At 47.6% G+C, this 25,694-nt stretch overlaps 1 protein-coding gene across 3 annotated transcripts; it reads right to left on the bottom strand.

The window, feature by feature from the left end:
- On the bottom strand, positions 13,428–24,618 carry CCKBR (cholecystokinin B receptor). Of its 3 annotated transcripts, XM_018059457.1 has the most exons (6): positions 24,367–24,450; positions 17,760–17,822; positions 15,792–16,043; positions 15,405–15,654; positions 14,950–15,122; positions 13,428–14,841 (listed from the first exon to the last, which is right to left on the bottom strand). In XM_018059457.1, exons 3-6 carry the CDS (start codon positions 15,994–15,996, stop codon positions 14,303–14,305), a joined length of 1,167 nt encoding a protein of 388 aa, XP_017914946.1. In that variant the 5' UTR covers positions 15,997–16,043; positions 17,760–17,822; positions 24,367–24,450; the 3' UTR covers positions 13,428–14,302. The 3 variants fall into 3 exon arrangements, with proteins under 3 accessions (XP_017914946.1, XP_017914944.1, XP_017914945.1); XM_018059455.1 differs by lacking the exon at positions 17,760–17,822 and having other exon boundaries at positions 24,367–24,618; XM_018059456.1 differs by lacking the exon at positions 24,367–24,450 and having other exon boundaries at positions 17,760–18,200.

Genomic DNA, 25,694 nt, shown 5'->3' with positions numbered 1-25,694 from the left:
AGATATAGAAGCATTTCGAGGTGGGTATTTGGAACTGAAGAAGGCCTGAACTGGAGATCTGAATTAGTAAATTTGCATAGAACAGACCCCAGACTCAAATTTGGGAGAAAATCATCCCAGAACAGGAACATCTAATATATACTAGGAATTATTAGGTGTTCTACATATAATGAATTATTAAATTAAGCCTGATGATTTCCCCTATAAAGTAGGTTTTATTATCTACATTTTGGAGGTGAGGAGACTGAGTTTCAAAGAGATCAAATGACACAGGTCGTAGAGCTAATAAGCAGAAAATCTTCCAAATAGATTGTTTATTCATTTAGCAAATATTTATTGTCTCCCATGTACAATGTACCTTTCTGAAACATAATTTACCCTTTTCTCTAACCAGGTTTAAGCTTTGGCCCTTTTCTTTGGTTTTTAAATAATTTCATTATGACAACTTTAGGTGTTGGTTCCTTTTTATTGCAATTCATAGGATTTCTTAAATCTGTGGCTTTAATTTCTTGCTCAAAGCTGCCCTAAGCTCCTCGCCATTTGTCTACTCACAAGACAGACTTTTATAACGTAAGTACCATGAGAGTGACATTCTCTCACTTTGCCATAAGCTCTTGGTTAAAGTCAGATAGGTCCCTTCTCCTATACTTAGGGGGATCCTTTAGAGCCTGTTTACCTGAATCTCCATCAGACTCCCCACTTTGCAGACCCTGGCTTTGATTTCTGTATACTGGGACCCATGACACTAACATTCTAATTTGGGGGAATATGCATACCTTCAGGGTGAAAGAAGCTCCCATACCCTCTTACCCCTCTTAAATCTTCACATTTTAGCTTGATTCTTACTGTTTTATCATCTCTTCATTGATCTTAAGAAAATGCTTCTTATATTTTGTTCAGTTTTCCTCTTTCAAGTTATTTTCAGCCAGAGGGTTGATCCAAATAACCTAGCTTGCCATTACTAGGAAAAAGAAGTCCTAATTTAGTGTGCAGGAGGTTCACTCAGATTACTCAGGGGCAGCCTGCAAGGATTCAAACATGAAGTGAAAAAGACAAATTAGTCTGATATTACAACTATCCAAGTGAGAGACAGTAGTGGCTTGGTGAAAGGTGGCAACACGCGGAAACTCAATAATTGGATAACTCCAAAATAACTCCAGATATCTAAATAATTGAAAAATAAGCCCTTTAAAAATAATCATGTAAGAGTTTTATATTATCATTTTCACCCAAGTAAAATAGGGTTGAATAGAAGCTTATTAGGACTTTGTGTATTTTTTACACTTTAGCGGAATCTTAAGGTTCCATTACCACCCTACTCACCATCAGATAATCAGTTAAAACCCTATATATAGAGAGAGGGTTTGACAAGCCCTGAACTAGTGAGTAATAAACTTCTATGTACTACCAGTGACAATTTAAAAGATTTCCATTTTTCTGCAGAGAGGACAATGGGAAGCTATATCCTCATCCTTAGTGGTAGACACCCCGCAGAGTCCTCAGATGGAAGTCACTTAAAAGAGACTTTGCGGCTTTAATATCCTCTCAAATACTTATTTTCTGGGTTGGGAGGTTGGTGTGGCTCTTCTCGAGGGTCCTTAGGTCTCTGGCGTTCTGTGTTGCACACTGTCGGTCTGTGTTTCCTCTCGTTCATGCTATGTCATCTTCACGTAGGAAGCTCAGTTAGGCGGGACTACATTGCTTTAACTCCTCTGCTTTTCTGCAGGAGTAAACTGAGGTCTCTAAGGAAACATTTCTATCTCTTTGGATAGCCCAGCCCTGCCCAGACTTTTATTCCCAGCCTTCAAGTCCTGCCAATCACCCCTACAATTGTGGCTGGACCTCTGCCTTTCACTCTAACTTCATTTCATGCCACTTTCCTCAGCCTTGTGGGACCTCTATTTCCTGAACTCACTAAAGGTCATTACTTTCCTGGAGTCTTTCCCTCCTGTATGCCTGGAAAGTTCTTCCTCTAGACCTTCTGGTAGCTGGCTCCTACTCACCATTCCAAAGTCCGTGAGTCTTCCCTTGGGTTCAGCATCAATAGATTAGATGAACACCTAAGTTATATGGATCCTGCACACCAATAAGAAGAAAATTTAAACATCTTCTGACACAATAAGGGAGGGCGGGTAAGCCAGTCTGGAAGACCAGAGAGTAGGCTGTAGCACTGCCCCACTCCTGAAAAGCAAAGGACAACAGTTTCACCTGAGCATATCCAATACCTCCTAACCATGGCATCCTTTTTGGTTCTGCTGTGGTCTAAATGTCTGTATTGCCCCAAAATTCATATGCTGAAACCTACCCCCCGAGGTGATGACATTACGTTTTGAGGACTTTTGGGTTGACTAGATCATCTGAGCAGAACCCTCATAAATGAGATTCATGCCCTTATAAAAGAAGCCCAAGGAAGCGCGAGTGCTCCTTCCACCTTGTGAAGTTACAGCGTAAAGATGGCCATCTAGGAGTCAGGCTCTCACCAGATGCCAAACCTGCTAGCACCTTGGTCTTGGACTTCTCAGCCTCCAGAACTGTAAAAAATAAATTTCTCTTGTGTATGAGCCACCCAGTCTATGACATTGTTACAGCAGACTAAAAAGACTGAGACAGGCCCTAGTTTCTAAACTATTACTCTGGGTAAAGGTATGCCTGATAGCGGGCCCCACACTGAGGACACTCAGATGCTGCAGAGGAACCAGGAGGCCTGAGGCCCAGGGTTAGAGCATTGGTCTTTCTGGAGAAGATGGGTTTTGAATCTGGAGACATCTTTTTGTGGCTTCAGGTCACTAGTTCTGTGTTACCTCTTATCGCTAAGTCACATCCTACTCTAGTTATTTTATTCCACACTAGCAGATACTGGCTTCAATAATATCACAACTGATCTCTTTCTACTGAATAATTTAGCTGATTTGTGATTCTGAGCAAGTCATTTCTGTTTTAATATCTTTGCCTGCAAAATGGGAATAATGCAGTCATCTCAAGACATTACCATATTAGAACAAGAGAAAGTACTCTGAAAGGGTTAATTAAGGATTATGTGACTATGAAGCAGGATTATTAAACACTGGCATTTTGTCAGATCACAACAGTTAAAACCCAGCCCAACAGTTACAGCAGTGTCTTCCAACTTCTGCTGGGTGGGAGGCCAGCCAGTCATCAAACATGTTAGAATTAAGGCTTACCCAGACAACTACTGGGCTTCACAACAGCAGGCATTCTTCCTGTCCATGGTGAGGGTCCCTTCTCGCTGGACTAAGTGAGCACACTGGCTCTCCTCTTAAGTCTCTCTCGTCCCCAAGATAAGTTCCTACCCTCTATTTCTTTCTTCTTCTTGCCCATCTATTTCCTCTCCCCACTGATCACTCTCTCAAGCAGCCCCTCCCTCTCATCCTGGTCCCTTCTTTTCATTACCTCCTCCTCTCATTAGTCTCCCCAGCCGCTCCCCCTCCTTCTGACCAAGCCGCTTTTCTTTGTACATCTTTTCTGTGGCCTCCCTGTCCCGAAAGCCCATTGCTGCCAGCGGCACCTCTGCGCACCAGCCTCTCTCCCTCCTCTCATCCCAGCCGTTCTGCCTCAGCTGTTTCCTGTGCGTGGCTCAGGTTCTCAACGGCTTCAGACGTTTCTTGTGCGTGGCTCGGGTTCTCAACGGCCTTAGCCGTTTCCTGTGCGTAGTTCAGGTTGCAAGTTCAAAACTGGCAGGAGCTCCCGGCTCCACGTGAGCCGGCGGGAAGGAGGCCTAAGGCGCGGGGCTAAGGGAGGCCGGTGCCTCTGCGCCGGAGAAGCAAGCAGATCCGATTTTCCCGATTTTTCCTGGGGCCCACCGTATCGAGGTGACTTACAGGTTGGTATCAACCTGAACCTCAAGTTTTGCGTGTCCTGTGTAGCAGGGCCTGGCTCATGAACCACCCCTCCCTTGGGCACGCCTCACGTGTCTGCATCTCCTCCAGAACTGGCTTGGGTTGGTCTCTCCTTCAGAACCTGCCCTTGAGATGACTTGCCGGCAGGTAACAAGACCTGGCAAAGACCACACAAGCTCAACCCAATACCCATTCATGGGAGGGAGTGTCCTTGTTTGTGCACTCTCTATAAAATAACTGATTTTATAATAATTGTTTATGTAATTGTTAAATTATAACTGCTGTAATTAAAATCATTATTCAAGGAATTCACTGAATTGAAATTGTATTTGCACAAGCATTAGCAGTATTTGTCCTTTAAAGGCTGAAACTGACCTCCTAAAGCAGCCCACAGGACTGGATAACTCAATAGAAAACTCAGCAGAGATCTCGGCTACTTCCTGGGTGGCTCAGTGGTAAATGCAGGAGGTGCAGGAGACTCAGGTTTGATCCCTGGGTTTTGAAGATCTCCTGGAGGAGGAAATGGCTGCCCATTGCTGTATTCTTGCCTGAAGAATCTCATGGACCAAGAAGCCTGGTGGGCTACAGTCCCTGGGGTTGCAAAGAGTTGGACAGGTCTGAGCGGCTGAGCATGCAGGCAGGCAGGGCACTTTCGGGGAAAGATTATAGTTTGAACACAGGCATAAAATGTTGCTCTCTTTGAAAACCCGTCTAAAAAAAGGGATTTCCTGAAAGTGAGAGAAAGTTAGGGAATTGGATTTCTTCATCTATGTATAATGTGTCTCCGTCTCTTATGCTCTGTTTTTCCTCTGACACCATACTGAGGTTTGTTTGATTCCTTAACTGGGTTTAAAGGGATTTTTTTTTTTTTTTTTTAGGTACAAATCTTCAGAGAAGGTGAGAAAAAAGAGATTATGAGAAAATCTTGGAAACTGAAAAATAGATGGATAGGTGTCTAATGACTTAGTTAACCTAAGTAAGCAGATATAAGACTTAGGGGAAACCAAAGAACTGCCGCAATTAAATGGCAGAACCCTCCAAAGGCCTAGAAATTGGTGGTTCAAGATATTTCTGGAAGTTTAGGGGGCGGGAAATAAAAGAAGACTGGTTGAAAGCTGTTAAAAAAAAAAAAAAAAGATTTCTAGATCCCTTAGCTAACTCTCTGCTGTTCTTCTCATTGGCAGAAGACAGGAGATCTGTCTGAGAAGATAAAATTGAAGGCCCTTCAGGCACGCTTGAAGGCAGGGATACCATAAAACAATCTTAAGTATCCATATGCACAGTAAATGCCCCATCAAGTCTACCCCCATGCCAAAGTGTTTTCCCACTGGCTGTCCAAATGCTGGAAACCAGGTCTTTATTTTCTCCAGGAAATTGGAGAAGTTCTCTAGGACATCTCACTAGCCAATGAAGAGAGAACTGAAGGTCTTAACATCTGGAGATTCCAACAAACAGCTTAACCATATCACCCTATAAAGAAGCTCCCAGAAGACAAGCTCCATCCACTGCTCAGACTTCCAATCAGCTATCAGTCCTCCACTGTTAAACTAAATCCTGCCCTACTGTGAGCAGGATGGACCTGTACAATTCCAAATTCCAAAATCAATAGCCACTATTGTAGAGCAAAGGATCAGAAGTCAAATGACTTTGGTCTTCAAAAGAATATCTTCAAAATATAGGTTAAAAAATTCCCAACCTGGACTTCTATATCTGGTCAAACTAGGAGTCCAGTGTGGGGGTGAATTACACATATATAGACAGACTTCCCTGTGGCTCAGATGATAAAGAATCTGCTGCAATGCAGGAGAGCAGGGTTCAATCCCTGGGCCAGGAAGATCCCCTGGAGAAGGGAACGGTTACCCACTCCTGTATTCTTGCCTGAAGAATTCCACACACAGAAGAGTCTGGTAGGCTACAGTCCATGGGGGTTGCAAAGAGTTGGACGTGACTGAGAAACTAACACTTTCAGACATAAAGATTACTTTCCAAAAGTTTACTTTCCATGCATTCTTTCTTAAGAAGCTATTAGGATATGTTAGGGCCAAGACTAAGATGCTTTCTTATTTTGGGTGAAAGATTTAAAACAGCATCAAAAAATTTGATGATCAACATTAAAAATACTTTGTGCAATATTAAAAATGTTAAACTTTATGCAAAAAAATCCACAATGAACAAAAACATCAAAATGTTTAAGACAAAATTCAACAGGGATGTATTAAGGTGAAGTGAGTTAGGCCACGTTGTACAAGTGCAGAGTGGGGTCCCATCTTTATTAAACACTCTGATATTTTGTTGGTTACGTACACAGCCCTGTGAAGTGAAACAGGACTACAAAGTGTCGGAATACAAGGAGGTGAATATCACTGGGGATCACTTTGGTGCCTGGATGTCACAATAACAAAAATTATGCTATTATTTTGGAGAAAGAAATGGCAACTCACTCCAGTTTTCTTGCCTGGAAAATTGCAGAGGAGCCTGGTAGGCTATAGTCCTTAGGCTCGCACAGAGGTGGACACAACTTAGTGACTAAACAGCAGCAGTGACATCTTATTATTTTATTGGGTGAAAAGGGGATATAGGAGTGTGTGCATCTGGTTGGTGGAAATGAGAGTTAAACCCTCATCTTCCTTGGAGAGTGGCCAATAGATAATACTGCCAAAAAGAAGAACCAGAAGTAATATTAGCATGTTATTAAAAGACATGGTAATAAATACTAGGAAAAAATGGATAAGAGATTTGAAAGTAATTCCCTCTGTAGGAGGGGAAATGATCAAGTTAGAGGTCTGAGGACTGCTGTTTGTCTTGATATTGTAGAATACACGATTCTTTAAACTATATGTGTATGTGTCCTCAGTCGTGTCTGACTCTTTGTGACACCATAGACTAAGGTCCACCAGGCTCCTCTGTCCATGGGATATTTCTGGCAAGATTACTGGGCTGGGTTGCCATTTCCTCCTCCAGAGGCTCTCCTTGACCCAGGGATCGACGCTGCATCTCCTGAATCTCCTGCATTGGCAGGTGGGTTCTTTACCACTGACCAACCTAGGAATTCCCTTTGAACTATGTGTATATATGACTAATAAAAATATTAAATAAGTAAATCAGTGTTTGAGATAAAAAAAAAAGACTCTAAAGTACTCCTCATGGGAAAGGCAGTTTATTGGACTTTATTACATGATGTTATGATTCAGTATTATTTTTATTTTGGATTACTTATGGCAGTGGCTGCCAGCATGCTCTCAATGCTAGGGTGTCTAATAAGCTTCCTGAGCTTGTGTGTTTCCTTGGGAGACAGCTGCTCCAGCTCACGTAGCCTTCACAACTACATAGCAAGTCATGAAATATTTCCAAGTGAGGGATACCAACAGATGAGGGAAAGTGAGGCTCAGAAATAGAAAGTAACCAGTCAGAGCTAGTCAATCCATAGTTAACGGCATTGGGGCATACTGGGTACCAGATCCTTCCAGTGAGATCGGTTTTCAGACCAGGTTAACTGTTGTTAGCTCTTTACCCTGGAGCTGCGTATTGGTCTCCTTTGGCCAGATCCCCACTTTTGCTGCCTAATTCTGGTTTGACCTGCATCACCATTTCAAGTTGGTGGGTGCAGCTGTTCCCTGACAATGTGAGGGCCCTCTCCCTCTCTCGGTGTACTTAAAGCCAGGCTTCCTGCCTCAGCCACCCTATACTCTTCTCTTTTCTGGGATGAACTACAGATCCCCTCATCTAGGCAGCCCAGGGGCTGGCCTTTAAATTTCCTGAATTGCTGCTTGTTACTTCCTGGAAGATTGTACGTGTGTGCTTGAGCTCAGTCACTCAGTCATGTCTGACTCTTTGTGACTCCATGGACTGTAGCCTTCCAGGCTTCTCTGTCCATGGGATTTCCCAGTTAAGAATACTGGAGTGGTTTGACATTTCTTATTCCAGGGGATCTTCTTGACCCAGGGATCAAACCCACGTTTCCTGCATTGGCAGGTGGATTCTTTACCACGGAGCCATCTGGGAAGCCCATGTGCCTAAATTTAGAAGGATCAAGGGGTTATCTCTGGTTTAAGGCAAAAAAGAGATCCGCCCACCCCCCACCCCCTGCCTATAGACTGAGTCCCACCTGGAACGCTCTGTCCCTGTCCAGGTCGGGTCTTTGCACCTGCCTTTCCTTGCCCACGTGCAGTGTTAGCCCTGTTCCCTGACACTTAGATGGAATCTTGTATCCTGTCAGGTAATGTCGGGTGTTCTGCCTTTCCCTCATTGCTTGAAGCCCATTTGTTTCACCCTGGGAAATTTACTCAAACCAGCCTTACCATTTAAATAAATGCAACTTCCCCAAGAGCCCTTGCATGTCTTATCTCTTACTACTTACCTGTCAGGCGAGTATTCTGGAGCCCCAGACTGTTTTACTAAGACAAAGTGCCTAATTTGATTAAGACAATGTGCCTATTTGGTTAACTATTTCCTTTCTCAAGATGTAGATACATGGCTGGGCTAGAATTGTTTCCAAAAGACTGAGCCCTACCAAAAGGGAGGTGTTAATCTTCATGTCTGGTGCAAGCAACGGACCAAGCATCTGACTGAACAAGTGCCCCGTAAGGTTGGGGGACAGTAAATGAGATTCAGAGAACAGGAAGCAGACAGAGAACCACGGTTAGAATCTGCAATAAGGGCTGCCACTTCTAGCATGGCCCCAGCTATAGGCATTATATCCCAGCCCAAAGCTTTGACCTCAGATGGGGCCTGCTTTCTTCTCTACCCTTTCCATTTGCTTTTCTTCCCTCCCACCTCTCCTCTCCCAGAGATAACTTGAAGGAAGAGTTTTTCCTTAAAGCATCCCTTGCTTTCCACTAATCAGACCTGAGTAACCAGAGTGTATGGTTGTCCAAGGCTCTGGCTTGAGTTGTCTGTGAGAGTTGTCTGGCACAAGGCCCTCTGTGCCTGTTCACTGTGAGACTGTCTCTTTTCTGATTTGTCTCCATATCTGAGACTTAGCTGGAAACCTGCCTTCTTGGAAGGTTTGAGGGGGATGAGATTTCTAGCACAACTGCCATCCTCAATTTTTGTGGAACTGGCCTCCCTGTGGTGGCTTCCTTCCAGGCATGGAGATGCTAGAATTGGGGCTTCTGAAGGATCCAAAAACAAAAAAAGCCTCTTGATGAAAATGAAAGAGGAGAGTGAAAAAGTTGGCTTAAAGCTCAACATTCAGAAAACTAAGATCATGGCATCTGGTCCCATCACTTCATGGGAAATAGATGGGGAAACAGTGGAAACAGTGTCAGACTTTATTTTGAGGGGCTCCAAAATCACCGCAGATGGTGATTGCAGCCATGAAATTAAAAGATGCTTACTCCTTGGAAGAAAAGTTATGACCAACCTAGACAGCATATTCAAAAGCAGAGATATTCCTTTGCCAACAAAGGTTCGTCTATTCAAGGCTATGGTTTTTCCAGTGGTCATGTATAAATGTGAGAGTTGGACTATAAAGAAAGCTGAGCACTGAAGAATTGATGCTTTTGAACTATGGTGTTGGAGAAGACTTTTGAGAGTCCCTTGGGCTGCAAGGAGATCCAACCAGTCCATCCTAAAGGAGATCAGTCCTGGGAGTTCTTTGGAAGGACTGATGCTGAGGCTGAAACTCCAAAACTTTGGCCACCTGACGCGAAGAGTTGACTCATTCGAAAGACCCTGATGTTGGGAGGGACTGGGGGCAGGAAGAGAAGGGGATGACAGAGGATGAGATGGCTAGATGACATCACCGACTCGATGCACATGAGTTTGGGTGAACTCCAGGAGTTGGTGATGGACAGGGAGGCCTGGCGTGCTGCGATTCATGAGGTCGCAAAGAGTCGGACACGACTGAGTGACTGAACTGAACTGAACTGAACTGAAGGATCCAAGTCTGTAGAGCTATAGACTTAGCTGTTTTTCTACTTGGAGTCCTGAGAAGAGACCTGAATGGTTCCAATTTCTCCCATCTCCCCAGGCTGAATGTCCCCTCTGGGAGGTTAGAGTCAGGATGTATAGTGAAAGAGTATGGATTTTGGAGTCAAGAAGACCTAGGTTCAGATTCTAACTCCACCACTTCCTAACAACATCTCTTAGCAGACTCTGATCCTCCTCTTGGATTCTGGGTTCTGTCCCCCTTATTTAGGGGTGGTTTTCTATCTGCAGAGGGCTGTGTTTCCAGGTACAAATCCTTCATCCTGGTCTGGAAACAATCTCAATGTAACCTTCCTTATGATATGTATCTCTACAATTACAAGCACTGACTGGGATCTTTGTTCCTCCACCAAGGATTGAACTCAGGCAGTGAAACCAGTGGAAGCACTGAGTCCTAACCACTGGACCACCAGGGAATTCCCCCATAAGCACTTTTGAGCATTCTTTTCTTAATTCTCAAAATACCAAAGTGGATTATGATTCTGATGCCAACTATAATGTGCATTTTTTTTACTGCACCACCAAGCAATGCCCTCATACCAACCGGGTGTCCTTTAATCAACCCAATTCAGATATTAGCTACCTGGAGATAGTATCAGATCCCACAGATTAAGAGCTCAATCCTACAAGACTACCCCCTCAAGCCCCACCCCTGTCCAGACCCAATTTATCACTTGTGCTTCTGGCCAGCTAGTTATAGATTGGAGATTTCCCCACCCTTGACTTGGGTTCCATTACTTTGCTAGAGCAGTTCCTAGAACTCAGAGAAACATTTTACTTACTAGATATTGGTTTATTATAAAGGGATATGACTCAGGAACAGCCAATGGATGAGATGCATAGGGCAAGATACATGAGAAGGGGCACAGAGCTCCTCTGCCAATGAGACACTCTCCCCAAATCTCCCTGTGTTCCCCAACCTGTCAGTCCCTGTCCTTTTGAGATTTTATGGAAGCTTCTTACATCGGCACAGTTGATTAAATCGTTGGCTTTTAGTGACTGACCTCAATCTCTAGACGCTTTTCCTTCCTCGGGGGTCAGGGAGTGGGTCTGAATTTTGTGAGTGCATGCACAGTAACTAAGTCGTGTTCAACTCTTTGTGACACCGTGGACTATAGCCTGCCAGGTTCCTCTGTCCATGGGATTTCCCAGACAAGAATACTGGAGTGGGTTGCCATTTCCTCCTCCAGGGGATCTTCTCAACCCAGGGATCAAACCTTCACCTCTTGTATCGACTCAGACTCTGATTACTTTGTTGATTTCTGTTAGTTTCTCTGACAAACCAGCTTCCATCCTTAGGTGATCTAGGGATTTTCTAAAAGTGACTACATTAACATAATAAAAGACACCTTATGGGCTCTCAGTTCAGTTCAGTTCAGTTCATTCCACTCGCTCAGTTGTGTCCGACCCTTTGCGACCCCATGAATTGCAGCACGTCAGGCCTCCCTGTCCATCACCAACTCCCAGAGTTCACTCAGACTCACGTCCATTGAGTCAGTGATGCCATCCAGCTATCTCATCCTCTGTCGTCCCCTTCTCCTCCTGCCCCCAATCCCTCCCAGCATCATGGGCTCTCAACACTTAGGAAATTCCAAGGAGCTCTGTGCCAGGAATAGGACAAAGATTGACTAGATATATACATTAATATATATTTCTTATAAATCATAATATTGCAGAAGATAATGTAATTCTTTGCATTTTACGGGTGAGACTGAGATTCATTGAGATAAGTTGCACAAAATCACACAACTTTTAAAAGGCAGGACCACTGGTACCCAGATCTTCAAGGTTTGAAGGAAGGCAAAACAGCATAATGGAAGGAAACAAAGCTTTAGAGGCAACCTGAGCTCAGTTCCTGTCTCCCTTCTAGCTGCAGGGCCTCATGTAACTCCCTTAAGCTTTCTCAGCTTCACTTTCCTCTTCTGTCAAATGAAGAGAAATGTTCTGGAGAAGAGTCTTGAGAATGAGATAAATTAGTATATATAAACTCCTGTCACACAGAATCAAGAAGCATTGGATTTCACCCCTACTCCATCCATCACTCCACGTTCTAGGCCCAGGCTCAGTCATCTTCCCATGACATCATTCTGTTCCCTGCCCAGGATGGGAAATCAGGCTGGAACATAAATAACTATGCTAGGAGAGAGAAAGCAGTAAGTACTCTAGGAGCATACAAGCTTTGTGAGGATGACCAAGCAGGATTTCATGGAGACAGTGATATTAAAATTTGTACCTGAAATGTTTTGTCAGATTTCCAGAGATGGGAAATAGATGGAAGGACCCCAAATTCCACATCGGGTAACTAGATAGGGCACAGGGTGACGGATGTGTAAGTATTCTGTAGAAGAAAAGACTGCACAGTGTGGGAAATGGCATTATTCAGGCTGTGCCTATGTGCTAGGTTCTAGGGTAGCCCTGGACCACCATATTTGAGCTCATATTCCAGGCTTAGAGGCTTGGAGTATGAGCTCTCCATGAGCACATTAGCTCATGAGCTCATGAGCTATGAGTATCAGCCCTCCCATGCTGAGCTCCCCATCACCATCTGATGGACATTAGGAACCTGGGCCCAAGCTGGAGGGACTGACAGTCGGGGACCCTCTTCAAGGCTGTATCTCCTTCAGAAAGGATGGTGGGAATGAGGATCAGGGAGTGCTGTGAAGGCTGTGGGCAAACCTACTCCCACCCCCTGGAAAAGCTGGCATGAGTGAGCAAGGCCCAATATCTTGCTTTCCACAACTCCGACCAGCTGGGATTCTATTTTTAACCAGTACTGTCTTAGTTGACAGCTTGGAACGCCTTCTCCCTCCTTTTCTTCCTTCCTCCTGCCTCTTGCAGCCGAGAGGATGGATAGGAGCAGCTCAGAACTGGTAAACAGACCACTCTCCTTTCTCACTGCCCTTCACTTCATCCAGTGTTTGTTCAATGTCGTTAGTGGGTGGATTTTAGAGGTATTATTGGCTGTGAAGCTAATGGAGCTTACATCTCAGGGATCCTCTCTTGCAGCGATCTCTTCCAAGGCCCTGGTCAGTGTCCTAGCAATTTTGTAGCTGTAATTTTGTATTTTTTTTTTCCTTAAAAAAGGGACACCCAATTTTATAAGCTCCAGGCTCACAAAGTTTGGATCTGACACCAGAGGGTCTGGCTTCTCTTCCACCTCCAGCTCAGTGTCTACTTCAATAAGATTATTTCTGTCTTGCTTTAATTTCTTGTATGATCTTGAGCTGCTTTCTTTCTTGTGCTGGGTCTCAGTTTCTCTACCTGTTACAAGATGAAGTGTCAAGGAGCCCTCTCCTAGCATACCACACCTCTGTCTATTTCTGTGCGTTCCCTCGGTGAGATCATCTGTTCTTCCTGGTTTGTCACTGTATGTGTGGAGGGGTGATTTGCTATCTCTGCCTCTCTCTGGGGCTGGATCAGTCTTAGAGTCAACAGGGAGACTGATTTCTGGGACTTTCGTTCAGGTTCAGCCCCCTACCTCCTTTCCCACCGCACCTCTCCTTGATGCTGGCCAGTAAAAGGTGCTTCCACAGGTAACAGTGCATTAAAAGGCCCAACTCTTTAATTCTGTATATCTGTTATGTTCTGACCCCATATTATTACAAATACACAGTGAATAAAGTGACTCTTAACATACGGTGCTTCCTTTTTTCATTAAAATTTTAATAAGCATCTATTAATACAGTACCCTAACAAGGGGACCACTTTAGGACAATGTGCTTAGGAATGATGGTGCGTCATGCATATCCCACCCCATCCTCATTCCCAGCTTCATGACTGTGGTGTGAGGTGGGTCCAGGTTGACCACTTAAAGGGAATTCACACAGCCTCATCTAGACTTAGACATGGGCTTTTTGGCAGGGGGTCATGCACAGGAGTGAGCAGCAGGGGGAGGGACCTGACAGAGAAGTCTCCCAAATCCCGTGCCCCCTCACGTGCCCCAGAAAAGTCCAAAAAGGAAATTGAGGGGGAAACCAAGTCATTTATTATTTCTTGAAAAAGTCCGGTGAGGGATTATTTAACTGGAAAGGAATGAAGGGACTTCTTAGTGCAAAACAGCTCATTGGTCCGGGGAGTGTAAGATTAGGCAGGTTGGTGTTTGCAGCACTGATTGGGGAAGGGCACTGTGAGGTCAAACTATGGGCACAGTGGAGCATCTCAGGAGTCATTTCGGTGCTAGGCTCCAGAGCCCTGAAAGATTCAGTGCTCCTGCTGTACGCGTGAGAGGCAGGTCAGCCCCTGTCGGTTTCCACAGTGTGGAGACAGTCCATGGCTAGGGACGCTGGGTCTGTCCAAGGTCAGTGCCCTGGCTCTGTGTGCCAGGCTCAGTCCCTCACTGAGTGCCTCCTTTTCTGTGTAAGGGTCTGGTTTGTTTTCTTAGCGTCAGGTAAGCCACCCTCTCCTGGCCATTGGGGTTAGTCAGTCTCTCGTGTCAGCTGCGTCTCTTGTGTGTTTGGACGGGGCTGAGCTGGTAGGAATCCGTCTGTCCTGCCTCAGCCCCGCTCCCGCTCCACCCCTCAGCCAGGCCCCAGCGTGCTGATGGTGGTATAGCTCAGCCTGGACAGTGAGGCGATGGACGGAGTGGGAGGGTCCTCGTCCGGCAGAGGTCTGGGGCGAGCCCGCGGAGGCCGAGGACAGCAGCGGGTGCAGGTGTCAAGGCAGGCCTGGCGAAAGCGACGGTGCATGAAGCAGTAGACCAGGGGGTTGACACAGGCAGAGGCGTAGCTTAGCAAGTGAATGAAGGAGATGGGCGCACCCGAAAGTGCACGATGTGCGCCGGGGCCGTCGAAGGCGCGCCACGTGTTGGCGCTGTACACCGGCAACCAACACAGGAAAAAAAGCACAACGATCACCAGTAACATCCGCACCACGCGCTTCTTAGCCAGCAGCTTGGCCTGGGCAGGCCGGGTGCCGGATCCTGGGCCAGGTGTGGGCGCGGTCAGCGCAGACATCTCCAGTGCAGGCCGGGAGCGCGGAAGCTGCACATAACAGCCGTCGCCGTCCTCACCCGCCAGCCGGGTCTCAGACCGGCAACGTCCGTTCGCCTGGGCAGGACCTGAGCACAAACCGTGGGCTGAATCCTCCAAATCGCACACATTTCCGCCCCACCCACTTTATGTCCCGCCCCTTCCCAAAGTCCCGCCCCCTCCTGGATTTCACACACCTTGTCCGGTGCCACCGGGCAGCCCTCCCTGACTTCCGACCCGGCTCTGGCTCTCGCTGTCACTGTCACCGTCAAAGCGAAGCCCTAAGTAGAGCTCACGGGAGATAAGCCCGTAGGCCACCGCCATAACCACCCCAGGCACGAAAAACAAGAGCAGGAGCAGCAGTACCGACCTGGAGACAGAGCGCAGACCAGTCAGTGGGTCCCTGTCCAGCTATAATCACTGATGGAGGAAGACTGAAGAACTGTGTTTCTAGGGCTGGAGACCACGTCCCAGAGGTAGAAGCAGGATTAGGGGTACAGCTGGGAAGGGCTAGAGAACTGGGGAGGAGCCCCGAATGGGGATCCCAGAGCGGTGGGTCGTGATAATTGTTGGAGCAAGATTCTGGGTAATGCTTGTGAGTGATGGAGATAAGAAAAGGGAATTCTCAGGAATGGGTAATAGGCACCCTCACCAGGTTTGGCGAACCCGCGCACTGGGCCACCGGTGCATGCATTGCAAGACACGAGGCCCTGCTGGCTGCACGGCAGTGTACACTGGATAGGGCACCATGAGCAGTCCGGACAGCATCCACGTGGCTACGATTACACGAGCCGCGTGGGAGCGCGTCTGCCACACGCGCGCCTGCAGTGGTCGGCAGATGGCGCTGTACCGCTCCAGGGCGATGGCCACGAGGCTTAGCGTGGACACACTCACAGACACCCCTAGGAGGGAAGAGGAAAGGGTTACCTAGGAAACTTGCGCTACACACTCCCCAGTGTGACTTCTACACTCCAGGTGAAGACAGACCCGACTTTAGGAGAGGAGAGGGCCAAGGGAGGCAGGGCGATTGTTTACCTACCCATGAAGTAGGAAACCGCCTTGCAGACGACTGTGCCGAAGATAAATGTGCCCATGAGATTGGGCAGGAGGGTGAAGGGCATGCAAGCCACAGCCAGCAGGAGGTCGCTGACTGCCAGTGAGAGCAGAAAGGCATTGGTGACTGTCCTCAGACGGCGGCTCAGCCCCAGGACCACGATGATGAGCACATTTCCTCCAACACTCATCAGAAAGATCACAGCGTAGAGGGTGACCCTAATGGCCAGCTCCAATTCTGGGTAGGAAAGAGGTGAGGTGGCAGGAGGGGGTCTGGCCCCCACTCAGCTGGGCTATCCAGTCTCACTTATTCCCAACTCTTCAAGCCCTACTACCCAGCCAGATCCCCTGCTTCTCAAATCCTCCCCCTCCCCCACTGGCCCAGGACCCACTCAGTAAATGGTGAACTTGAATCTGTTACCCTTTTAACCTCTGCTGCTGCTGCTAAGTCGCTTCAGTCGTGTCCGACTCTGTGCGACCCCATAGACGGCAGCCCACCAGGCTCCCCTGTTCCTGGGATTCTCCAGGCAAGAATACTGGAGTGGGTTGCCACTTCATTCTCCAATGCATGAAAGTGAAAAGTGAAAGTGAAGTCGCTCAGTCGTGTCTGACTCTTCCAGACCCCATGGACTGCAGCCTACCAGGCTCCGCTGTCCATGGGATTTTCCAGGCAAGAGTACTGGAGTGGGGTGCCATTGCCTTCTCTGTTTAACCTCTAGAAGCCTAGTTAAAGTGGCCTAACTCTACCCTTCCTTAAGAAACCCTGTCTGTTCTCAAGGTTTGCTCCAAATCCTTCCTTCTCGTTGCAGCCAAACTTTTTGAAGAGATTATTTGCATCTTTTCATCCACTCCTCAATCTATTACAATTCAGTGACCTCTTCCCCATTACTGTTCATAAGTGTTCATTACACTTCTTTTCATGATTACTAAGCTTTAACTATCAAATCCAAAGGTCCTTTCTCAGCCTATTCTACTTGATGACCTCCTGGTAGCATTCAACCCTGTTGACTGCTATCTTTTGAGACACAGGTCTGATCATGTCTTTATTGTCTTAAAAAGCAACAATAATCACTAAATAAACAAGCAAAAAGACCCTTTACCTACTCTCAACTGTCTTCATCTTGTCATCAAGATTCTCCCAGAACTGGCCTTTTCCTCCTCTCACCTCATCCCTGCAATGCACTCATTTAAGCCACCAGATGACTCAGTTTCTGGGAGGCATCAGGTGCACTCATGACTCTCCTTTGCTCACATTGGTTTATCAGCCTAAACTGCTCTTTCACTGCACCCCTACCACTATTAATACCCTCCTCCCCCCACTGAAAGTGAAAGTGAAGTCGCTCAGTTGTGTCTGACTTTTTGGGACCCCATGGACTGTAGCCTACCAGGCTCCTCCGTCCATGGAATTTTCCAGGCAAGAATACTGGAGTGGGTTGCCATTTCCTTCTCCAGGGGATCTTCCCCACCCAGGGATTGAAACCCGGTCTCCTGCATTATAGGCGGGTGCTTTACTGTCTGAGCCACTAGGGAAGGACTCTTAATAATAAACTTGTTTTCTGTTATCTAGTGAACTCCTACTTACAATTGTCTTTCAAGACTCGGACTGACTGCTCCCTCCTCTATAAGGCCTCTCTGGGCACCTTATTTGGAGCTAATCTCCCCTTCTTCTGACCCATGCATGTTCCCTACACACCTGTTAGAACGGCCTTTACTTTCTGCCTTGTATTTTAATTATCTATAAACATTCCCTCTCACTCCACAAGCATTTCAGAGGATTATCTTTATACTAGGCACTGGGGACAAAGAGATGAACATGACAAATGCTCCGAGAGCTCTCATCTGAGAGCTCACATTCTAGAAGTCTAGAGGGAAACTCAGACGTATAAATAGGTATCTGTCACACAGTGTGATAAGAAGTGAGGTTGAAGAATGACAGAATGCTCTGGGAACTCACAGGAAGGACACGTAGCACTGCTGGGCAGGACAAAGGGCTGACCCCGTTCACTTGTGTCATTGCCTGTTGGGGGGAACGATTCATCACTGGGCTGTCATATCACAACCAAGACAAAACTGAATTGAATTAAACTGGACCCAGTCACCTGTGCCCATGGCCTCAGGGTGAGGGAGACTGGAGGTTGGAGGGAAAGAGGGCAGGGACAGAGCCTACCAGGTTGGGGGAGGGAAGGGCCCAGAGCTGCATCACTCTCCATAGCCCCGTACATTGGCTGACTTTCGCCTTAACTCCCAAATTAAACTGTTTTTTTTCCCCATATCAATAGTTATATACTTATCCAGAAGCTGTTGTAGACTTCAAGGAAGTGCTGTTTACAAGAAACCTCCTAACTGAAATGTCTGCAATGCAGGAGACACAGGAGATACGGGTTCGATTCCTGAGTTGGGAAGATTCCCTGGAGAAGGAAATGGCAACCCACTCCAGTATTCTTGACTGAAAAATCCCATGCTCAGAGGAACCTGGCAGGCTAGAGTCCATGGGGTCGCAAAAAGTCAGACACGACTGAGTGACTAAGCAGTGCAGTACCCTCACTGAGTCCGGGAATGACATTACTTCCTCAGAGCACACGGCAAGTAAGGAGCCGAATCGGAGCAGAATCTTGTCTCTACATTTCCAAAACGCTTTGTCTCCTGCTGCTCCCTCACTTCTCGGTCATACTCTACCCTGGCAGTTCTTACCCTATTATTATGGCCTCTGCCACTGGACTATGAGCTCTTGAGGGCAGGGGCAATGCCCATCTTGTTCTTCAGCATGTCCCTAGCATTTGGCATAATGCTTCCTGCACAGGAGGTGTTAACACCTGCTTGCTAATGAATCTTAACTGGATCTCTGTCACTGTCCATATAAATGCATCTGCTCTGTTTCTCCTCATCCATCCTTCATCTCTGTGCTTCTAAAGCGCCAGCATGCACTCTCCTTGCTGCCTCACTGCCTCTGTTTCTTTGGAGACCCATGTTGGAGAATCTTTTAGGTGGTACAGGGGAAGGGGTCAATAACAGGCTGTGATTTGGGATGTGTTACTTTTACTATTATACGCAAACTGTCTATGTCTCATTTAGAAGCTGGGCTCCCTCTCTGCAGGGGATGCTTATGGAAGGTTTGCTTATGTGTGACAATTTGAGGTGTGTGTGTATATGTGTGTGTATAGCGGGAAATAAAGAACATTTGGGAGGGGGGATCTCTGTCAGACAGGTCCTTGGACCCAAGAATATAGAACAGGTGGTCTATCTTGCATTTTTTTGTGTCTCCTTCCAGTCCACTGCCCCTCTACGCCCTTCTCCTCTCCTCTCCTCCCATCCCTTATCTCTCAAGTCCTATTATCTCTCTCACATTCTCCTCTGTCCTCTGGATGTTTCTCTTCAAGTAGATTTTTCTTTTTTTGGCTGTACTGTGGAGCCCCGGCAGTGCCAGCACTGAGTCCTAACCTCTGGACCACCAGGAGCTCCCTTTCTATAGTTCTTGATTCAATAACCACACCTAAATCTGGATGGCACTCTAAGTTGTGAAAAGCACACTTCTCATTCGTTCATCTGGGGTACAGCCATCAGTGCCTTGACAGTCTACCTGTGGGTGTCATTCTGCTGGGGATGAGTGTGTGCTAAATCGCTCAGTCATGTGGGACTCTTTGTGACCCTATGGACTGTAGGCCGCCAGGCTCCTCTGTCCATGGGATTCTCCAGACAAGAACACTGGAGTGGGTTGCCATGCCCTCATCCAGAGGATCTTCCTGACCCAGGGATTGAACCCGAGTCTCTTACGTCTTTATTGGCAGGTGGCTTGTTTACCACTGTGCCACGCGAGCAGATCAGAAGTCAGACCAGGGGACTCGGAAGACTGGAACAGTTCAGTTCTGCTTCTGGTGTCTAGAGCATCTGCATTTGTTCCGTCCACATGAGGACAGAGAAGTGTGGGTACAAAAATCCAGATGATTTCACATAAGACAAGAACAGGCTTTTCTAAGAAATGATTCCACAAAACAGTGAAGCTGCTGATGCCTCAGATCCTGCCGTTCACTGGTGTGTTGAGTTTGGTTACCCATCACACGGACATCAAAGTAGTACCCATGCTTCTGTGGTGAGCATGGATATCATCCAGCTGATTGTGAATGGGAGCAGAGTAAGCCTTGGGAATACTTGAGTATTAGAGATGATATCTGGGTGGGTGAAATTAACACATATTTTTGTGTGCAATATCTGGAGAAGGGTAACAGCTATGTGTCTATAGGTAATATCTGATTGAGTGTGGGTTACTTTTAAGTTTAGGTAATATCTGAGGAAGTGTTGTAACATTTGAATAAGCGAGGGTCTACAGATAACACCTTGTTTGTAGGTAACATCTACAGGAAGCATGGGTTACATTCAGAGGTCTGTGTGTGAATGAGGGAAATATCCAGCTGATGGTGGTCCTAGATGACTGAGCAGAAGTAATACGAAAGTGTATGTGGGCAATATTTAAGTGAGTGTACATATGAAATGTTAACAGATTAGGATGTTAACCTGATTGAGTAAAATAACAGCGTCTGAATGACCACAGGTAGTATTTGAGTCTTTGCAGGTATTATCTGAATATGTAAGAGTTGTATCTAGGTAATAGATATATAGGTAATATATCTATATATAGGTAGACTTTATAGGTGATACCTGGAGATGGGTTCCTTAAGTAAGCATGAGTAGTATTTGATTATATGTGGATAATAAAAAAAATGAAAGCATGTGTATTTGATGGATGAGTAACATCGAAATGACAATGGGCAATATTAAAGTAAGTGTGGGTGGCGTCGGTTTTTCTGTGGGTACCTTCCTTTTTTTCCCATTCTATTTATTTTGTAAATTGCAGTGTAATTGCTTTTCAAGGCTTTGTTGGTTTCTGCTGTACAACAACATGAATTAGCTGTGTGTATAAGCATGTCCTCTCCCCCTGGAGCCTCCCTCCCACCCCTCCTCCTTCCGCCTGTCTAGGTCATCACAGAGCACTGAGCTGAGCTCCCTGGGCTATACCGTAGCCTCCCACTAGCTATCTGTTTTGCAAATGGTAATGCATATATCTCAATGCTATTCTTGCAATTTGTCCCACCCTCTCCTTCCCCTCTGTGTCCACAAGTCCATTCTGTGTGCAGTTTCTGAGTGAACACTGGAAACATTTAAGTGTATGTGGATTATATCAGAATAATGTGCGTAACAGCCACGTTTCTCCTCGTAACACTGGGTGAGCCTGGGTGAGATGTGTCTGTAGGGGTAATAGCTGAGTGAGTGTGGCTGACAGTCTTTGACTGCAGGTATCACATGCAGGTGTGTGTGGGCAGCAGCATCTAGATGGCTTGGGCTCTGAATCACTGCACATTCTGCTTGCTCAAGGTCCCTTCCTCTATCAACTAGCCCCTCTGTCTTCTGCACTCAGCCTCCCTCTCTCTAGGCCCATTCCCCATCAACATTTAAAAACTGGTTTTTTCTCTGCAACACGTACACATTCAAAAGACAAACTATATGTGCACGTGCATGTACACACACACACACACACACACACACACACACTTCCTCAACCTCATGTTATTTCTAGAACTATCCTGTTTTTTCTTTGTCTCCCTCTCTCTCTTCAAAACATATGGAAGTTTTTATCTGCATGCCTTGGTTCACTTCTCATAACCCCTTCTCCATGGCCCAAACTTCAACTGACCGTAGTCAGTAATAACACCCTAACCCTAACCCCACAGCTCCTCCTAAGGCGTCTTTTCCATTGAATCCGAAGGATGTTATTCTGACCTTATCTGACTTATATTGGCAGCATGTGTTATTCTGTTTGAAATTTTCCTTTTTTTTTTTTCTTCCTTGCCTTCTTGTCTCTCTAATGGTTTCGTCTAGATCTCCTTCATGGACTCCTCTTCTTCTGCTTGGCTGTTAAAACTTGGTCTTCCTCAAGGTCCTATCCCAGGACCTCTTTTTTTTTTTTTTTAAATCTGACACAATCTTTGTATGATTTAATCTAGTTTCATGGCTTTCATTACCTCCTCTAGACAAACAAAAACCTTTCAAGTCTTCATTTCCAGCTTGTACCGCCCAGATCCTTGGATTCAACAGCTTACTGGGCAACTCCACCTGGATATTTCACTGGCATTTAAACTCAGTGGGTTCCAAATTGAATGGATAATCTCCTCTTTCAAATGTTTCTGCTTCCTTATTATCCTCAATATACAGCACAACTACCCAGTTGTCTAAGCCAGAAACCTAGATGTTGCCCCTTGACCTCTTCTTCCCTCTCTGTTTCTAATAAATCATCAAGTTCTGTGGGTTTCACTTCCTGAAGTATCTCCCCAATCCACCCAGTTCTCTCCATCTCCACTGCCAGTAGCTCAGCCTAAGCCAGTATCCTCCTTCACCAGGGCCAGTGTAACACAATAGCCTTCAAAGGGATGCCCCTCTGCCCATCTCTTGTCCTCCAATCCGCCCTCTTTACTACAGAACTAATCCTGGCAGCACTACTTCACCTTCCAGCAGTTCCCATTGACCTTGGGATAAAATCCATACTCCTTAGACAGTTCCACACATTTTTCTGGAATCTCTCTAGGCTGGCCTTCATCCTGAGTGTTCACCATTCCTCTCTTACGGTACATGTTCCAGGCACTCAGAAACTGTGATACACTGGACGAAAGTGCCATGGATTTAAACTCTGGGTGTTTATACATACTGTTCCTCTGCTTGAGATGATTTTTGCCTTTTGTGCCCCTTCATCTGGCTGACTTTCCCTCAGGTTTTTTCTTCTTAAATTTTTCATTGGAGGATAATTGCTTCACAGTATTGTGCTGTTTTCTGCCATGAATCAACATGAATCAGCCACATGTATACAATATGTCCCCTCCTTTTTGAACTTCCCTCCCATCTCCCACCCCCTCCCACTCCTCTAGGTTGTCACAGAGTACTTCCCTCAGCATTTTAATTTTTTTTTCAATTTACCCTTTACCTCCTCAGAAGGCCAAATTTGATTCCCAGGGCTAAGCTAGGCTAGAGGTGCTCCTCATCTGTGTTCCCACATCCCTCTCAAGGCACGTCCCTCGTTGTCTGGCAAATCCCTGCTTACTTGTCTGTCTCTCCGACTGAACTGTGAGCTCCTTGAAATAAGAACCATGTCAGTTTTGTTTTACTGCTCTCCCTAGTGTCTAGCACAATCTCTGATTCAATAAATATTTGTTGAGTGAAAGTATCCAAGTGTAAGAATGAGAGAGTGTATAACAGCGAGCTGAGAAAGCATTTGATATTTTATGGAGGTAAATAAATCCTTCAATTACAGTTTATTCCCACTTTCCCTTCTAGAGCTTAGAATAATTTCCTTCTGCTTAATGCTGTTCCCTCTCCTGGAATCACACTTATTACTTTTCTGCCTCCTGAACTCCAGCTTCAAGGTTCCCTCTGTGAAGTTTTCAGATCTCATCTCCTTTGGGTGCCCACAATTTGGTCCCTCTTATGGGAATTCTAAATGCTGACTGTGGTTTCTCCCATTGGTTTTTGTCTCTTTCCTGCACTGAAGATGCGAGTCCAGACTGGCTCTAGTTTAGTCCTGTGTGTCTGGCACCTAGCCTAGGGACTATAGTAGCAGCTGTCTAGTAACCACTTAAGGAAAGAAAAGTATGGGAAGGGGAAAATATGACTGGAGCTGGGTCATCAAGAAAATGTAGATGTGGAGTGGAGGGAGGAGGAAAGTCATTTCAGGGGCTGGGTGAGTGAGAGCAGCCTGGGGGTGGGAGGGAAAGGTGGCCCAAGGGGCGGGATGATGAATGGGGCAGCCAGGCTCTAGAAGGGTACCTAAGGAAAGGCAGGTTGGAGAGGGGGCTTGGAAGGGACCTAGAGACATTACTTGGGGACACCAAAAGAGAGAGGGTATAGAGCCTTGAGAACTCCAGCTTGGGAGGCAAGGAGATTTGAGGAAGAGGGCAAAGGAGATCAGCCCCGAACCCAACATCCAGCCTAATTCAGGTTAGGGGATCTCTTGGGGAAGGCAAGGGGTTGGGTCGGGCAACACAGGAGACTGTAATTGTTTGTAACTGACTGTAACTTCCCATTCAGGTCTTCCAGACCGCCTCTGCCCGCAGCCAGCCCCCTTCTTCCCCACCCCCACCCCCCCCCCGCCCACCCCCCCCCCACCCCCGCCCCGTCTGGCCTTTCTTCCTTCCTTTCCTTTCCCATTGAGGCTGCCTGAACTGACTGCAAGAGGAAAGGGGAGACTTGGAAGGGATTGGCCAGAGGAGGTCCCTGCCTTCCCACTGTCTCTGTCTAGCAGTGGGGCTGTGTGTTGGTGAAGGTGATGCGTTTTGGGGGTGACCAAGAGCTCTGGGGGTGGCGAGGGGACCAGGGTGTGAGGGGACTGTGACCAGGTAGTGTGAAGCTGTGATGGAGTTTTATGAGCTGTGGAGGACAGATGTGTCAGGGGAGCTGTCTGGGGACGGAGGGAGTACTATGAAGGGATGGTGTGGGGGTTTGAGGAGGCTATGGGGGCCTCCGTGAGTGTCGTGGGGTGCAGTGAGAAGGGGCTCGCGGAGGGGGCTTAGGGAGGCACCCACCTCGTGTCCCGGCTCCGCGGATGCGTGGGGGCTCGCAGCTGAGGTTGCCGGCGCCGCTGCCGTTGAGGAGGGGGCCCCCCGGGCGGCACAGGGAAGCCCCCGGCCCGGGTCCGGAGCCCAGCACGCTCCGGTTTGGCTTCAGCAGCTCCATGGCCACGGCTCAGCCGCCGCCTCCTAGCGCTCGCCCGGGCGAGCTCCCGCTGCGGCTCCACCTGCTCCCGCCGCGATTCCGGCTGAGGCTCGCGCCCCGCCTGGTTCCCGCCCCCAACCTTGGCCCCTGTCCCTCCGCTCCTCCTCTGCGCGCCCCGCCTCTGCTCGCCTCCCTCCCAAGCTCGGGACCGCCTCTGTCCAGCCAGGTGACTCTCCGCCCCGCTCTCCTGCTCCTGACTTACCCGCGCCCCTCCGCCCCTCGCCCGGGGGCTGTCCTGCCTCCCGCCCGGGGGGGCTGTCCGCACCCCACCCCTCAGATTTCTCCCTTCTTCTCTTAGAGATTTCCTTCCCGCCCAGTCCCCTTCACCAGCGTCCCGGTTCCGGGGAATTCTCGGGAGCGTGTGTATCTGTGTGTGTTGGCGAGGTTTGGGGAGAGGTTAGTAGTGGATGGAGAGGTTGCGAGGAGGGAGGCTGGGTAAGAAGGCAGCGTTAAGAGGGACAGGGTAGGGTGCGGCTGCCGCAGGGTTTAGCATCTTTTCCTGGTGGGTCGGGGAACCAGGAGGTGGCCACCGAGACGCGGGGATCCCTGGCTGCGGCGCAGACGCCTTAGCCGGCGGGAAGCGCCACGGTACCCTACTATGCCGCAGTGGCCGCAGTGACCGTGACACCTTCGCTGGTCGTTCCCTGCAGCTCTTCGCCTCGGGGCAGGGGCAGCCCCTGCATCTGTTCGCCGCACCCTCACCTCCTACATCAGACCCAACACAGAGGCTTCCACGCAAAGCGCCCAAGGAACCCTCCCCAGCGGGCAACGATGGGAATGGGGCAGCATTCCCGCCCCGCTGGGGAAAAGGGCTGCCTGGAGGAAGAGTGACTTGGGGATCGAGGGGCGGCCGGGGTAGCGGCGAGAACTCCCCGGGATAAACAGGAGTGAGGTGGGGTGAAGGTGGGGTATGGTTCGGTTCCCAGCCCAGCGCAGGCTTAACCCGGGAGGAGGCGGCAGGCTTTCTCTGTGGTCTCCAGGCAGCGCCCACCCTCACCCGACGCACTGAAACTCCCTGTTTGTTCTCAGCGCAGGTGTAGCAGCCGGCGTAGGGCGTCAGGTTCCCACGGTGGGGCGGGTGGGGGCGGGGGGGCGGTTGGGGGCTGGAACGGGAGCACTGGGGTGCACTGGGAACACA

Source organism: Capra hircus, chromosome 15 (assembly GCF_001704415.2).
Source record: "Capra hircus breed San Clemente chromosome 15, ASM170441v1, whole genome shotgun sequence".
Taxonomy (NCBI): Eukaryota; Metazoa; Chordata; class Mammalia; order Artiodactyla; family Bovidae; genus Capra; species Capra hircus.
This window is presented reverse-complemented; position numbering and strand designations above follow the sequence as displayed.

Excerpts from the sequence above, each read along its gene's own strand:
- CCKBR (XM_018059455.1), bottom strand. The coding sequence starts at position 24,517 with ATGGAGCTGCTGAAGCCAAACCGGAGCGTGCTGGGCTCCGGACCCGGG. Across the intron at positions 16,044-24,366 it reads CCGCGGAGCCGGGACACGAG|AATTGGAGCTGGCCATTAGG; the intron begins GTGGGTGCCTCC and ends TTTCCTACCCAG. Across the intron at positions 15,655-15,791 it reads GGCGGTTTCCTACTTCATGG|GGGTGTCTGTGAGTGTGTCC; the intron begins GTAGGTAAACAA and ends CTTCCCTCCTAG.